The sequence below is a fragment of the Zophobas morio genome, unplaced genomic scaffold, assembly GCF_036711695.1.
Source record: "Zophobas morio isolate AGI-343-1 ecotype UQ-CSIRO unplaced genomic scaffold, CSIRO_AGI_Zmor_V1 ptg000024l, whole genome shotgun sequence".
NCBI classification, from domain to species: Eukaryota; Metazoa; Arthropoda; class Insecta; order Coleoptera; family Tenebrionidae; genus Zophobas; species Zophobas morio.
Window position 1 is genome coordinate 2,280,743 of NW_026972129.1, and position 17,549 is coordinate 2,298,291.

Consider the following 17,549-nt stretch of genomic DNA (forward strand, 5'->3'; position numbering starts at 1 on the left):
TGACAACATTTCAGGCTTCTACAAATATTAGTTCACCTATCAGACATCTTTTTCCTCTCAAGATTGGTGGACGGACCAGAGGTGACCGTTTCAAATTGGAGAAGGACAATTTTCGGACTTCTATTCGTCAGACGTTCGTCACTAACATGGTGTTCACCGACTGGAATGCATTACTCCCTGAAGTTGTTGAAAGTGCTTCCGTTCCTAGATTCAAGGACAACTACACCTTTCGAAACCATAGTTAGTAATAGGTATTATATTTGAAATAATTTGTGATTCCATTAACTGTCGTCTTGCGCGGGCATAACAGACTTCGGTCTCTGCCCGAGCGCTTCCTTTTAATAATAATAAGAATATTCATTATTATTATTATTTTGCATCAGGTTTGTTAAAAAGTGACAGTACTAAACAGGGCTTCCCTTAAATATTGTAGTTCACACTGTTAAGTAATATTTTAAACAGTTTAGTAACAGATAGAAAAAAGGCAAGTTGATATTCGTTTCGGATCTGGATTAAAATTATATATAAGAAAAAAAGAAAATCTGGTGGAAATTTCTTGTAAAAAAAATAAATATTGAGAATAATACCAAATGATTTATTTATCTAAAAAAAAAAAACAAAATAACTTAAAGTTATTAACAACTTTACACTATAACAACAGTTAAGTGAAATTTGACAATATACTATCATATTGGCAACTTGAACAAATAATAATACATATGTTACAAATAAATATAACTATGTTTGCGCTGAACCATATGTTCCCGCTGGTGGTCTATATAGTTTTGGCAATGCTAGTAACTGCAGAGAATTAAATGCGTATTTTCTAACATTTGTATTCTTCAATGTATTTTCCCTCCTACAACCTTCACTAAAAAAGAAATGATTTCGAATTAGTGCGAGTAACGTTAACAAAATTGGTGGAAGCTTTCTTTTTATTTATCTATTGTTGCAGTCATGACTGTATCGAAATTTTTAATATATTAGTTCTTGAACATAAGCTCGGTAAGTATTGTACTAAGGCCCGTTTGAAGAATGGCTCATTTCATGTATTCCACGTGTCATAGCTTCTACGGTACGAAAAAGTAAGCTGCCGTTTCCGTCTGTCGGTTATCTATCGCCGATTTCATTAAGCAGATAATTTCCGAAACTGTTGTGCCGATTGTTCTGAAATTTTACCTAAAAGATTAGATTTTTAGAAAGAAAAATCAAAATCCTACATTTTACAATGGAGTTTAACTTAAAAAATACACAAGCAACTTCTCTTGATGACGTCATCTCAGTACTTTGTTGTAATAGATAAATTTTATCTAAATGTACAACATATTATGTGTCTACATGGTGGTTTATTAATACACTCACTTTTTTTTTTAATTGTTTACACAAGATATGTCTTAAAACTAATGAAGAAATTTAATTATTGGCTAAATGAAAAACGTTTTTCCTAAAATTCTAGAAACATAGTACTGTGATTTTTCGTTATTAATATGACGCCGTATTTATCCAAATTTGTGCGTACTAAAAGTTAATGGCGTAATGACAATTTTATTAAGAAAATCTCACTTCGAACATATGCGTAGCATACTTATTTACTTGTAGTTTACTAATTTGTCCTTATTTGTATTTTAACTTATAAGATTTATGATAAAACAAACTGGCAAAACCAAAATTTATAATTCATAAAAAAATGAATGCGACTAATTGTGTTTCAGGAGTGGGGCAAATTCTGTCGAAATAATTTAGGAATATCCCTTCAAAATATTATCTACTGATTTATTACATTAGTAAGTATAAAATAAGCATAAATAAATAAAATTTATAAGTCAATCGAAATCTGCGTGTCACCTAATTAACGAAGTACAGAATACTCAATGTTAATATAAATTTGTGCAGATTAAGAAAACCCTTTCTTTCAAAAATATCAGGGAAACAAAGAAAATTTTTAATTTCAGCTCTAAAAGAAATCGGAAAGAGAAATAATCGAAAAAACATTACACGTGCTTACAAATTAACACAAAATTGGTGGACGGTTATTTAGACAGAAATTCGCTCGCCCTTACAATAAAACATATCCAGATTTTTCGAAAAATTATAAAATTCTATTTTGGGAAATTTTATATTATTCTAATGAAAACCCCTACAAGTTAAATGAAGATATGTGCGATATGTTAAAGTAAATATAAATAAGCGTGCCACACGTATGTTTCAAACGAGTTTTTTCTTTGCAAGATTTTGTGATGACGTCATTAACTTTTTTGCAAGGATGCGTACATGAATTTGTATAGGTGTAGTGAAATAATAATAATAACAGTTTTCCCAAATTTTCGAGAAATTGGAGTATGCCGTTCTTGAATCAATGAATAAAATAAATAAATTATTTTTTTAAGCAATTCTAAATATTAATGCAATGATAAACCAATCATCACACATTTTCGACAGAATTTATTCGGCAAAATTTTGAGATGACGTAAACAATTTTTTGGGGGGATAAACAAATATTAATATGGTTTCATTAAAAATTTATCATGCTTACGATAAATTTAAAACGTTTGCAATATTTCAGAGAATTCGGTTGTGCAGATTCAAAATTAAATTGCAAAATGTTGTTTTATTATTTTGATTTTTTTACAAAAATATGGACGTTTCGGGTAAAAACTCAATTCGGAGTCATAATCTACACGTTTAGGACTATGTTATTTTATACAATTTAAAACCCATTTGCTGTGTATAATTTTGAAGTGACGTCATCGCATTAGTGGTGGGGATGATTAGAGAAATTTTGGTTAGCGTTTTACCATCTACATGATTTTCGTAATAATCATAAAATTGACCGGTAGTTTCGGAGATTATCTGTCTAAAAAATCGACACAGTCTGCGGACAGACATACAGACGGAATTGGGAGACTCATTTTATCATAATCTAGGAGTCATGACACGTCGAAAAAATATGAAAGTAGCCAGTCGCCCGATGGACACGACTACAAAATTTCCTTAGCTTAAGCTTGAGAAGTAAAAACAAAAACTACTTACCATAAAAATAAAAGGCTTATAAATAGATAAAAAATTGAAATGAGGTGACGGACTTGAACAGAAATGTTTAACAAAATGTTTTTGAAACTCGAAAGTTTCTCACATTTCCATAAGAAAAAATTCGATCCGACATTGACGAATTTTCAACATCGAATAGCGTGGTGTGGTTAGCTCTTACCTTCTCATACAATCTAATGCTTTTTGGAACTCATGTTCTGCTAAATGGTACTCATCGACTAGAATCTGGCACTGTTCTAAAGTTACTGACATTCCTGTCCTATCCTTCGCACTCTTACAGCTTGTGAAACGAAAACCTAAAAAATGTAACATCAGGATTAACACAATGCACACTTCACACAAAATGGCGATTATATAAATAAACGTATTTTTGGCCTGTCACACGTTTTAAATTGCTGAACTTCTCGTATTTTTATTCTTGCTTATTGCGATAACCTGGATATTATACATTTTAATGTATGATCTCTTATTAGGATTCTAATTTTCTGCTTTAAAGAATGATCGCATACTTTGTAAACATTAATAGTCGCAAATTGAGTAATATTTTTTATCGATCAATAGTCTTTGTGAATAAATACATTTAAGGTAATGAATGAAAGATAATCATACAATCTGTGAATATATGTAGGCCTATGTTCAGTTTTAAAACGACACAGGCGAGTCATTTGTAATGGTAATGCACCCAACATTACAGTAACTCATCGTTTAAAATAGTAGTAATGCTTTGAAATACTTTCTAATAAATGTCAAAATTATTAGCACACAATAATGTATTCAACAGAACAAAGAATTCAAATGCTGGAATAGTATGTGGTAGTATACGAATTGTGCGTGATTTATTTTCAATACAGTACCTTACGGGACTGATTCGCCTCTCGCAACAATTTGTAAGATAATCAGAAATTAAAAAAAAAAGAAGATGCGTCGCCAAAAGTCATCATCAAAGAAATAAGAGATGTCACATTTTAACCCAAGAGATGAAATTAAATACATTATGCTACGCTGAAGAAGACCCAATATCTACCACAACGAAAATTTGTAACTAAAGTTTCAAAGGGATGTCGGTTTAAACCATATAAATTTAGGAATCGTCAATACCTCACTGAAGAGAATAAAATTAGTAGGGCAGATTTTTGCGAATTAATGTTTAACTCACTAAACACTGAGGAACAACTTTTAGAAAATATTGTGTTTACAGACGAGGGACCATTTAGTACAAATGGCGAAGTTAATTCACAAAATTATACGTCAGAATTTCTACAATTTTATTATCCAATATTATTTAAATATTATTCGCAGATACCGAGCCTGCACAAATGCACAAAGGAAGAGTAAATGTGTGCGCCGGCCTTATAAATAATAGGCTCATTGGACCATTTTTAATTGATGGTAATTATCCCTGAAATTGATATCCACTGAATATTGATAACATTTGGTTCTATATATGATGGTGCGTCAGTACATTCATTTAGAACAGTTTAGAACGGATTATTTAAATGATGTACATATTTGGTGTATAGGCAGATTTGGTCCTGTAGCTTGGCCTGCCTGATCACTAGATCTTTCACCAAATGATTTTTTTTTCTGGGAACATCTACATACATAATACTCCTTCTGTTCCAAATTAAGTGTCCGATTTGGAAATAAATTTAGTCCCAAAATAAATGCCCGACTTCTAAAAAATTCGATTTTTTTAATAAAGGCAAAAACGTATTTTTAATGAAAAGTTATTATTACTACAACAAATATATAATTTTATATAAGTTTTTGCAATTAAATGGTTTTGTTTTCAGCGCCATATTGTCTCCACGCCAGTATTTTAAACAAATTCTCTTTAAATTCGTTTAGAAACAAAGAATCATTGTTACCAAAACATACACCATCAAAGTTTTTTTTAGATTAAAATATTGCAATTGATATACCAAATACGTGGTAAACAAAACCTTTTCATCTTTAAAAATAAAGGTAATATCTAGCAAAATATCGAAATCGGACACTCATTTTGGGACAGAGGGATCACAATTTATAATCATGTAGAAATTCAAACAACTGAGAAGTTACAAGAACAAATAGTCAAAGCTTGCTAAGAGTTGAATGTATCTTGGAGTTGAATCTAAATTTCGTACGAAATGCAGTGCAAGGATTATATCACAGACTTGCTTATTGGTTGGAATAGCGGTCATTTCCAATATTTGTTATAATATAGTTAGTTTTATAAAATTGTTGTTGTGTTTATGGTTCAACATGTGCGTAACAAGCTTTGTTTTCAGTGTAAAATTGAAAAAGGTTCTGCTTTACTAAAACGATTTATCTTGGCTTGGCAACCAACAATGCTCCTTCGTTGACCACGTCGTTTTAAAACTGAACATGGCCTATGCACAGTATAGATATCATTCAGTAGAGACAACTCGTGTCGGCACCTTTGACCTTGCTGACCCGAATTTTAAGCTGTCATCGGTGGTCGTTGCCCAAAATATTTCTAGATGTCGCCACCCAATTTAAAAAGTATCACAAACGCTTCATTTGAAAATTTTAAAATTGATTCGTGTACACAGTTTATTACACTTTGTGCAAATTAATTTTTAGAAAAGAATTAAAAATAGTGTAATAACAATAACATTTTGTAACTAGTGGATCTTAGAAATCACAGTCTATTATAATAAATAATGAATTAAGCGCCCTATAACAAAGATGCCGTGTTGAAATTCAGATTTGGTCCCGCTTCTCTGATTACGATTTTACGTTTCATTAATTGCTTTTCCATGATGGTTGTAAATGGTTGTAAAATTCAACGTTATTAGAAAACGCAAAAAAAAACAGTAGACACCGGTCCCATCAAAACATGAACAATGCTTTTTAAAATGTATCTATGAAAATTACACTTAACTGAAATAATTACACCGGAAGATCAGCCTTAAACCATCAAAACCAATGCAACTAAATTGCCAAATTTCAAATATTTCACATTAAAGTCACTAAAAGTACCGCAGTTCAATGTTCCAATGTGTAAGAAAGAGAAGTACCTTGCGTTGCGCGCCCTCATACGGTCACAAGACAAACGACCACCCACGAAAACGGGTCAGTAAAAATAGCGAGTTGTCCTGACTGAATGATCTCTATACTGTGGCCCATGTTCACAGATAAAAAAATGTCCGATATATTTTTTGGATAATACTCGGTCGTTATTCTGATTTTCTGGTATTATTATCAATTTAATAAATAACGAAATAATAATTAGTAACACATACCTTTCATTTGACGGCAAATCTGAGATGCTAAATGTAAAACTTCCACGTTCTTTGACTTTCCACTATGAATCGATATTTTCAAATCCTCCATGAGTTCCGCTAGTGATTTAACTTGAGAAGAACATCCAATAAATCGTCCATTTGATACATTAGAATTCTCTGAAATGTTCAGTTTTCGATATCGAAGATAATATTCATTTAATCTGTCAAAGTTATCTATGTTTGAAGCTTCTTGAGCTCTTGTAGCTCCTAAGCTTTCTGCTAATGTGGCCATTTCATTAATTCCAATGTTAAAAAAAACAGGAGTGACATGGAAAGATAAAATCTGTCTACTTGGTATCAAACTATACAATGAATCTGGAACCGGAAGAGATACAACGAGCGAATTTCTGCTACCGCTAACTTTAGGTACTGGTTGTGGTTCTAAAGACACAGGACTTGGACAACGAACTAAAGTAAACATAACCGTCCTAAGATCTTCTACTGCCACCGACATGTCGCCCCACATATCAATTTCGTTACCATGATAACTTAGTAGACTTTCAAAACACGCCAATGGTCCCAAAGTACTTAAAACTGTTACAAATGTAGGATCGGGTTTGTGACACCATAGTCTTGTCATCAATCCAGCTACTAAAGAGGTCAGCTAAAAAATGAAAAATTATTAGTTTAGTTGTATCAATCAGCCAGATTGAAAAAGTGCCTAAGTGAACTTTCATAGCAATTAATAAGTAAATAAGTCATATGAGCGAAGGCTCATAGACCTATAAGTTAGACAGATGCCAGATATTTAAATCAGTTTTGATGTCAACGAGATGTCCATTTCTATTAAAACGAATAATAAGGCTTGTCCCAGAAAGTTTTGCACCATATTTAAATTCTGCTGTTATAGTATATTAAGTATTAAGAACGGTAAGGGGTGTTTACTGGTCGAAGACAAAAGTTTGGAGACGGAGCGAAGCGACGTCTCCAATTTGTCTGAGACCAGTAAACCCCCTTAACGTTCGTGATGCTTATACTATTTTTTGTACGACCATCAAAAGATTTGCGTCTTTTTATCAAATTCATAAATTGAAAGAATTTATATCAAACATCAACAAGGTCTTTTTTTGATTTAAAATTTGTTACTATGGTTTCGATTAATATAAGCAACAATTTTAAAAATCAGTTTCCATTTTGACCGCTGTCGATTTAGATTTGATCTGGCTTGATTTCGAGTTAATTTTCTTTCCGCGACTATTAGTGAGTGATTTATTTGCTTAAAATATCAATCATGAGAATTCTGAAAGCGAAAATATCGAAGTCGAACAAGCATGGAATTTAAAATTAAAAAAATCTTGAATGCGTGATTACTTACCGTTCAGCTGAACAGTAAGTAATTTGCTTACCGTTCGCCTCTTGGTTGTTAGTCGTAGCAACCCGTAAACTGAACTTACTGCTATGGAAACCTGTACGGTAAATGATTGAAAAAGCAATAGTCGTACAAAAAAGTTGTTTAACCGACATTTGAATTAAGTAAAATATGCTACAGTAGGCTATGGTCTACACATCTGTCATTAGTTTATATATTTTCAACGTCGTCTTCGTTGATTCACTATTAAAGTCTCTCCAATCCCTTAAATGTGACATGTGAGGGCGCATACGTCGGGAGGGAAAGTAATCTGTAATATCGGCTAAATGTCTGTCGTGGTCTGACGTTTTGACACAATTTGACATCATGTATTTCAGTTTTTACTTTAAGAAGGGGCAAAATTTCGGTACCGGTGCCAAAGTCACAACGCCATGGGCGTGGATGGTCTGCAAAGGGGTATGCAGTAGGAAAGCTTTTCTTTGAGGTGTTTACAATGTTATCGGAATGTGTCTCAGGAATATTGAAGCTGCATTCTGGATCACGTTTAGTACTTGCTGGAGAGCTTGAAGAAGTAGGATAGTAGGAACAGGTAGCGGTGACTTGGAACCATGGAAGAACAAACTAGGAGCAGAACCGGGTTTAAGTCTTTTATTTGTATAATAACAACTTCTCTCAAAGTGTTTACCACAAATGTATAAATTATTTGCAATATTTTCACCTGAAATGGTTTTAATGGCTATACATTCCCTTAGGTAAAAGATTCATGTGGGGGTACCTACTTGTAGCATTAAAAAACTTTTTGCACCACAACCATTTGTTCACAGTGTTTGAAGGGAATCTGTGCATTATTTTGTGGTCTCTAGGATCCTTGATTACCCCACAAGCAGGCACAGAACAATATTTTTTGGGCATTTTCATAATCTCAATTCAAGCACAAACTGTTTTGGCGCGTAACAAAACGGATTAATTACAGGTTCCTGTAACTCCCGAAGGGAGTGACATCTTTTGATATTTTCCCTTTTGACAAGTCGGACGATTGTAACCAATTGGAGAGACTTTAATAGTGAATCAACGAAGACGACGATTTTCAAAATGTCGTCAAAAAAAGTTAGCGTAAGACAACGAATTTTGCAAATTTGCTCCGAACATTCTCAAACATTTTTTAATTTAACAGCGAAAGAAGTTAATAGGACGCGGTGGACGGTAAAAGGGACCATTGATAGATGTCAGCGACAAAGAAAAATATATTTTTTTGAAAAAAATTTGCCGCCAAGTTCTTGTTTGGCAAGCAATTTGCCAACGTGACAAGAGAAACAGGGTTTTTTTGCTGAAAGCACCATCAACACTGGTTTTTGTGTCCTAAAATGCCTTCAAGCTCGATTACTATCTTTTTTAATAGCTCACCCAGGTTCTAATTTCTTTTGGCCAGACCTAGCTACTTCGTATTAAGTACTCATAATTAACAAAGAATTGGTTTGCGCAGATTAGAGTCCAATATTCAGACAAAGAAAATAATCCTCCAAACTCACCTGAACTCCGGATTATTGAAAGATGTTGGGCTCTAGTTAAGGGAATTCTTAGAAAAGACGGAAAATGCGCCAAAAATTTTGAATTCATCAAAAAAATGTGGATGATGGGAAGTAAAAAAGTTTCTAGTGCAAATTTGCAAAAAATAATGCGTCATATTAGATCTAAAGTGAGATTATTTTCCCGTAAGTCGTTAATTTTAAATTATTAATTAATAAATTCATAATTTTATTGCTGTTCTAGTATACTGTAAATAAATTTGATTCGATTTGTTGAGGCGTTCTTATTTTATTCAAAAACAAAACATGTGCAAAACTTTCTGCGACAAGCCTTAGTTGACGTTGAGGCAGTGATCATAATAAAAAATTAAAAGTATCTGCATTATTTCAAAGCAAAATTACACGAGAACGAGCATACGACTGGTAGTTTTTATCCTTCATCATTAAAACATTTATTGCTTTTAATTTGAAACTGAAATATATGTGTTAATGTTTAAAGTTATGTTTTAATAAACAGAAAGAATACTTAAATGATTCTCGTATCACAGAAAAGAACAATGTGCAATGGTGTTCAAAAATGGCATACTACTTACTGATTGAGAAAAACACACGTCGCGTCTGTATCGAACATTGCAAACTCTTTGTGCAGCTTTTGGATCTTCCTGTACTCGAAAGACCGAATGCGTAAGACGCGCTGTTTTCAGAAGACCATCCATAGCCTGGCGCAATTTTCTCATGCTCGGCCTCAATTCTGCAGCCCAATCAACGATTTTATTTAAATCCAATCCATCAGTAAATTTGTTTCCATTTTTTGAAATCTTCGTAACACAATTCACTGTTTTTGAAATTTTTTCAACTTCTTTACTGCATTCAGTAAGTTTCTTATTATTAACGCTACAGGTTGGTTGTTCTGTAATTACGGATTTCTGTAAAGATTTCGAATTTTGTCGTAGTCGTACAGCAGGACTGCCACATCGTCCACATAGGAATTTCACCTTACTAACTAAACACATCACACTTGCTTCGATGTTCAATTGTGTTATATCCCATGGCTCAGGTTCATCAGTTGGTTTATAATAATTTGCAGAAGGTGAACTGCACATCACATTAGTATCTAAGAACATACGATTGGTATCGGGTTCGGTACGTTTTTCATTTCCATTGGTGATATTTAGTGAATTTGAATTTAATTCTTCTAAAGAAACTTCATTTTGACTCTCCTCACAATCAGGAAATATTACAAAATTGGTATCATCATCACCACGAATTTCCGAACATAAACTTTTAACACCTTCACTAGTATTTAACAAATTATTATCTGCGTGATTAGAGTCTTTATTAACTAGTAATTTTGAATCAGAGACATGCCATATATCTTCCACATTTCTAGGCGTACAAGGAGTAGCAAAATCATCGAGATCAGGACTTTTCAAATTAAGTGATGTAAGTTGTTGTGTAATTCGTTTGAAGGGGGATAGTACTAAAATGGGCTTTCCACTACTATCCAGCGTTAAATCATCACCCACACCTGAGTCATCTGTTACTATAAGTTTATATTCCTCAACAAAGTTTAGAGCCTCTTCGACAAGACCAGGATCCCACAAACTAAGAAGTATTCTCGTCTTACGTATCATATCTTCGCATATTGGTAACATCCCAACAGTTTGTTTCTCTTTGGCAAGCCTCATTAATATTTTCATTCCATCGACAACTTCTTTGCGAAGTTGTTTAATCGCCTAAAACGTTCTTGTTTACAGAAAATTACGTATTTCTTTTTGCAAGGTATATTAAATAATATTATATTTTTTCCTAGTTAACATTTTCATATGTACTGGTCAAAACTCAGAATAAATAGCAATCAAAGATTATTATGTCATGTTCGAAACCTCTTAACTAGGTTATGCTACAGCGATTTCCGCTTTAAATTTGTTGTTGTGACAAGTACTACGAAGAAGAGAACTGCAACAAGTGTAACACAGATACAATTACAAACATAATGTCTTCACTGTAGGAGTTCGTTTCGGTATATGACAATGAATAACTTCATACCTCGCGTAGGTCGATAATTAAGAAGTATTGGAAACTCAAGCAAAAATTCTCTTATAGTAAAACATTTACTGAGTTTAACTATCTTGATCTTAACTATACAGAAATATTAAGTACGATTCATTAACACTGTTTTGAAAAAGGTTTTTTTTCTTATTTTGTTCAGCTATAGTCAGAATATTCTAAGAATATTTATTAAAAGTATATTATTCAAGTTTAGTACAACGAAACGATTTTTTCTGTATCCTAATATTTAGGAGATTCAAGTCATGAAAGTTTATCTCTGGTATTCGTTTTCGTTCCAAATTAATGAAACATACTTATGCATTCTTGAAAAAGAAAAATATTTAATGGAACTTTACCTGGATTGCATCATTGGCCATTGATATTTTAGTTGTAATTTGGTAATTTGAGTTTGAGCGAGTTGGCGACTCTTTCAGTTGCTGAACTAATCTATAATGTGAAAAATTATACATTGTTTGTTACAACATTATTATAAATTACGTACTTAATTAAACCACCATTTTTGGACTTATGCGAATGTGCAGTGAAAGCACCAACTGTAATCCAGTCATAAAAATCAGCCTTATTAAGTGTATCGTTATGTACCCACATTCGTTGCAAATGCAAATTGACTGGCGCAAATTCTAAACTACGATCCGATTTTCGTGAACTAGGTTTAAACAAACTGCCTTTGTGGGCTTGTAAATTTTCTCTAGCTTGGGAATACAAACGCAGTAAATGTAAATGACGATCCAATAGTTCAACTTGCCGCGAATGCCAAGGTTCACGTAATTCTCCCATGCCAGCAACTTCTTGTAATAATTCTTTCTCTTGTTGAATCCACACACCTCTAAAAATTTAACAACAATGTAATTTAATCTCAATCGTTTAGCGGGTCGGGTGGATAAAAATTCTTCGTTTTTATTCAAGTCGACTTTTCGCCACTAATTTATTTGAGGTTTCATCGGGATTTGTCTAAACCAAATAGAAATAAACGTAACACATAATACATAGAAATTAAATATGAAATTAACATAAATAGTTATTTAATTATTTTAATTTCTTGTCCTGTAATGACGTCAACATGTCTAATTTGTAATTTGTATGTTTATTTATTTATTTGGTTTAGACAAATCCTAATGAAGCCGCACATAAATTAATGGCGAAACGTCGGCTTGAAAAAAAAACAAGAATTTTTATCCACCCGAGCCGGTTAAAATTTGAGATTAAGTTACATATATCGATAATAACAACGAAATTAATTTAACAATAATGGTTAATGTGATGTTGATTATTTTGTGTACAAAAATGAGTGTGTTAAAAAATTATCACATTTGTTTAACAGGAAGACAAAAACAGAAAAATGATCTATTAAAAAAAAGTAAAAATTCAGATTTAAACTTACAGCAATTGATGAGGAAATGTAAAACACAACCGGCTTTCCGCCATAAATTCATGAACGCAAATATCTCCTCCCAGACCAGAGTGAAATCTGTAAGTTTGCATAAATGGAGAAGAATACAATAATTTTAAATCGGATTGATTCGGTAGCCGCATCTTTACTCCTAATCTTGGTGGAAGTGACTGTGATCTTCTATGCGACCAAACCTAAAAGACAAAAAAAACAAGGGTTTCTTTCATTCATGCAGTCTGTACTCTCACTTTATCGTAAAACAATAATATGTGACAAATTATGGGATTTAATAGTCAGCAGATTTCATTGCATTTTTAATTTGTAAATAAACAACCCAACAAAAATTAACGCAACACGTTGATTTTCCGAATTTACTATAAGAAATGTTTCTGTAGGCGACTGTAGCGATTAGAGCGAAGTAAAATAAAGACAAAACGATCAAAAACAAAATTTACTACGAGAAGTTGGCCTTTTATCTTAGTCATTAAATGTTAATAACAATTCAACATAAACAAAAGTCAAATTTTCGAAGTATTTCCACCCCTAGCTCTAAGAACAGCCTGTATTCTTGCACGATGGTATTCTGCATGGCATTAAGATCTCCAAAAACCAATCAACGCTCCTTTAACCTCCATTTCTCATGGTCTCATACATGTTCAATGGGGTTCATGTCGGGACTCCTGGCTGGACATGGTAGAAGCAGAATTTCAACCTCTTCTAAATATCATTGCACAATGTAGGGCTATATGAGGCCGCGCATTATCGTGCATATGTAAAATTTGGCCCTATGTAGGCTCCATAGGGCATGACATGAAGTACCAAAAGATCGGTAATATTGAACTGATAAACGAGTTCCTGGTAGCGCCACCAATTCAGTATGTCCGGTGTAGGAAATGCCACCCCAAAACATTATAGAGTCTGAGAAACACAGGCAAAAACGAGATCCATCTGCAATCATTACAATGCTGATGATTTAGCGCAGTGTTTAAATGCGCTACCTTGTGTGCCCTGGTGAGCAAGGGTGCTTAGTAAAGTTATAATTATAATTGTCGCTACTGCAATTAGGTTTTATAAATGGAACCAGAGTTTTATCTACTACAGAAACCGTTATCAGCAATGTCGGATGGTGTTTATCTTATTTTACAAATGGAGAATTACTTTTTGATACAATGCAGTGATGGTCTTCACTTATCAAAAACAGGTCTAAAATTTGCCCATAATCATTTACTATATCATTATGTTGGGTTAAGGGAGTTAAAGCTCTTAAATGTATATAATGCACTACATGGGTGTTTAACAGCAAAGGAAGGATTATTTTTATATCATAAAAGGATGGTATATTGAAGTCTCCAATTAGCAAAAGAGTTTCAAAAAGATTTATAGCTTTTTCAATATAATCAAATACAATTTCATATATACCAAGACTACTATCAGGGGGACAAAATATACATTTACAACTTTAACGACCTTTCTTTTTAAGCTAACTCTAACAATTAACGAGTCAACTTCTGCTAACGGGAAATGACTGACCACTTCCTCAGGAGGATATTTCGTGTGAATAGCCCTTAATACACCTCTGCCTTTACGTCCATTGACAGATCTAAAAACATTAAAGAAAGAAGCCGCGATTCCCCTAGAGTGATTATATCATTATTACAATCAAGGATATCTGGGTAGAATAATAGTTCAGTTTTGGAATTAAGTCCCCTTACATTTTGTTAACCTACATTAACATTTATTGTATTATCATATGCAAGCTGGATTCTTATACATTTTTTTTTGTTTGACAATGCTAGCAACACCGTAAAAGTATTTGATTTTTTGTAATTGTTAAATTCACCATTATCCCTTCTGGTTTTAAATTCTATCCAAACTAAAAATGCCATTTTTTTTTTGTTTAATAGATCACGGCTCATAAATCTCAATAACATTCTCGCTCAATTTAAATTTAATTAACAGAGATCGATACTTGTCCCCGCTGAATTTCCCCATTCTGTAGCTTTTATCCATAATGATTTCGTTATTAACTTCAGGACATGAAACCACCTCCATAAAACGCGACAAATCATCTTTTTTCCTGTTTTCTATAGTAACCGCAGATTGAGCTACGTTGTACATAATTACAATGAAAGCACTCCGCTGCTGATCCTCAATTTCATTGGTAGCCTCCTCTTCTCATAATGTTTTTGGCGATTCAGAGTTCGTTAACATAATTTGATGGTCTTTTTCAATTCAGAGACCTCATTTCTTAACTTCTCAACTTCAGATTTCAATCCCGTACTAATATCATTAATGTTATTACTATTACAAAGTGTACTTTCAAAATAAAACAGCCCTGCTTGCTCTCAAATTTTGTCTGCGTTACAAATAAGTAATTAATTCTCTCCATATGTCTCACAATGTAGACACCGCTTTGACTTAAATGTAAATTTTACCTTTTTGCTTATGCAACTACTTACAATATTTTAACATGAAAGTGACAAAAATTGAGTTTCCATATTATGGACAGTTAAAATATCGTGGTTAATAATTCCACGATTGTTAGTTCAATGTCAAAGGTGAAATAGTGAAAATTATCGAAAAATGTAAAATTTGTTATTCTATTTTTTAAAATTGTATTTATGCATGCATTAACATAGACATAAGAGAAGTAGATTACATATATGTCCTACCTGTGCATTATTATGTGAAGGTGCTCGACAAGGTGTATGTTCAGTGCTGCTACCCCGATCTTCTGCTTCTAAAGCCCAAGTGCTTATTGAAAGAAAACCAACAGTTGATTGGTTTCTTGATACTAAAGGAATACGTAAACGAGATGAATCTTGTATGGCACTCAGAAGAACACATGCTGAGCCTATAGGTACAGCTGTGTGAGACACTCTCTCCCGTACATCAAAAACCGTAAATCTAATGCGAGAATCGCAAGTTAAACCATCACTTGCTCTAAAACTGATTGTGTTTAAAAACCCTGGATTGCTACTTTTCTAAAAAAAAAGGAAAAAAGAAAAAGTAAATACAATATTTGTAATCTGTATATTATACCTCTATAATTTCAGTTCGCCCATACTGAACCCATAATTTTGCTGAAGACATATAAACATCTATGACTATCGACGGATTCGGGGAACAACCGTGCCCATCGCATAATAAGTTGTCACATGCAAGCGATATTTCACAGATGGGAACTTCTGCTACATCTAATATTTTGTTGGAAGATACCATTATTGGCACACTTTCTACTCACCTAAAACTTGGGCCCTTTGTAGCCTCCATGTCTGTAAATCTACATTTGGTTTGTAGCATCGACGGCGTTCTATACACTGTCTTAGTGCATTTAATTCTGCTCGTATTCCTTCGTAACTCGCTACTTTAATCGCGTCGATCCAACTTGAACGGTCAAGGTCCGAAATTGTTGCTAATGCTTGACATAAACCCCCGTCAAATACTACAAATTTAAATTTATAAATGGTACTATTTTACATGCACGCTGATTCAGGGTAAATGACGAATTTGACCTGACCCGATAGGCACCCCAAAAACATTATTCTTCTATTTCTTCATTCAAAGCAAAATTTAAAAAATATCATAAATCCAAGTTTGCATTCTTATGTCATAGTCAATTTTTACTAACGCCGAAAAAACGAACATGATCTTAATATGGAGAGTGTCAAAAAAATGCTCTGGTGGCGGCAAATTTGTACGTGCAGAAATATTCCAAATGTTGACATCTAATAACAGATATAATTTTCAAGACTTGAAATGAAATTATGAAGCGACTGGCATGTGACTAATGTTTTAACCGCTTGGATAACAAGATCCGAGTTTTGCAGACTGTTTTAGAAAATCCTCACATTTACTTTCCATCAATTTATATTTCAAATGTAATACGTGACAGTGCCACTTTCTTTGAGGTTTTTAAAAAATGTTTGTGATATTTTTGAAATTCCAGTAAGAATCAATGAATAATGTATTTTGGGTTGCCGCTAACCACAAATCACATTCCTCATTTAAGCCGAATCACCTTGTATTTTTTACAGACCTAGATAAAACGGAAAATGCCCATCCGTTGTTAAAGGTGGAGATGCCATTGGTGGATCGATTCGTACTTGGCATTGTTCTAAAACTACCACACCTAAAGGTTCTGACCATGGATCTTTACTTTTGAAATAAAATAATAGATTTCCACGCAATCTGCACCACCTTTCTAAGTTAACTGAAAGATTACAACAAATTACAAAAAAATGTCTCTAGGAATCAAGAAATAAATTAAAAAAAAAATGTTCACAGCAGATATTAAAAAGTGACGCCAGTTTTCACACACTTTAGAGCTACACGGAACAATTTTAGTTAACATCCAATAATCAATTTCACCGTCTGAAATAAACAAAAAATATTATTTTTATACTTTTCTCTTTGGAGAACCACCTTTTAGGTTTGAGGAAATCACATCAGGAAGTAATTTGTTTATATACTTTTATATATATTTTATACACCAATAAAAACAAGTTACGGTTTTTCAATTTCTTAGTCAATGTTCACTCTGGTAAACGTAAAGTTCATTTTAGAAAAAACATGACGTCACAATTAAAAATCTGTGGTGAGTCCACAACAATAAAAAATATAACCCATTCAATCTGGACACAGTTCTTCTATGAATTCTTTTAAGCTGCCTTTGACTAAACGATCGAGCGCTTTGATAATTTTGTCATTAATTTATTTAGTAAATCTGTCCGTGTTAAGAAAAAAATATAAGACCAATAAAAGGTTAGAAACTATGTGTGTTCGTGCATCTACGTGAAGTAATTAAAGGCATCGTCGACAAAATTAGCCGGTACTAATGACACAGCAATTCTGGAAAAAGAAATAATTGCACATTTCATAATTCTTATACAATGATGTGTCTCTTTCCAAAC

At 33.0% G+C, this 17,549-nt stretch overlaps 1 protein-coding gene across 3 annotated transcripts in view; it reads right to left on the minus strand.

The window, feature by feature from the left end:
* Positions 1–574: 574 nt before the first annotated feature.
* Positions 575–17,549, minus strand: part of LOC135135546 (inositol polyphosphate-4-phosphatase type I A) — a 45,005-nt gene continuing 28,030 nt past the window's right edge. For all 3 annotated transcript variants that reach the window (XM_064064628.1, XM_064064629.1, XM_064064627.1), the window contains 11 exons: positions 16,676–16,849; positions 15,881–16,081; positions 15,679–15,833; positions 15,309–15,620; positions 12,628–12,830; positions 11,728–12,072; positions 11,582–11,672; positions 9,767–10,909; positions 6,297–6,942; positions 3,209–3,344; positions 575–871 (listed from right to left, as the gene is read on the minus strand). In XM_064064628.1, the coding sequence (XP_063920698.1) occupies positions 739–871; positions 3,209–3,344; positions 6,297–6,942; positions 9,767–10,909; positions 11,582–11,672; positions 11,728–12,072; positions 12,628–12,830; positions 15,309–15,620; positions 15,679–15,833; positions 15,881–16,081; positions 16,676–16,849 (3,539 nt within the window). In that variant the 3' untranslated portion in view covers positions 575–738. The remainder of the gene's footprint in view (positions 872–3,208; positions 3,345–6,296; positions 6,943–9,766; positions 10,910–11,581; positions 11,673–11,727; positions 12,073–12,627; positions 12,831–15,308; positions 15,621–15,678; positions 15,834–15,880; positions 16,082–16,675; positions 16,850–17,549) is intronic.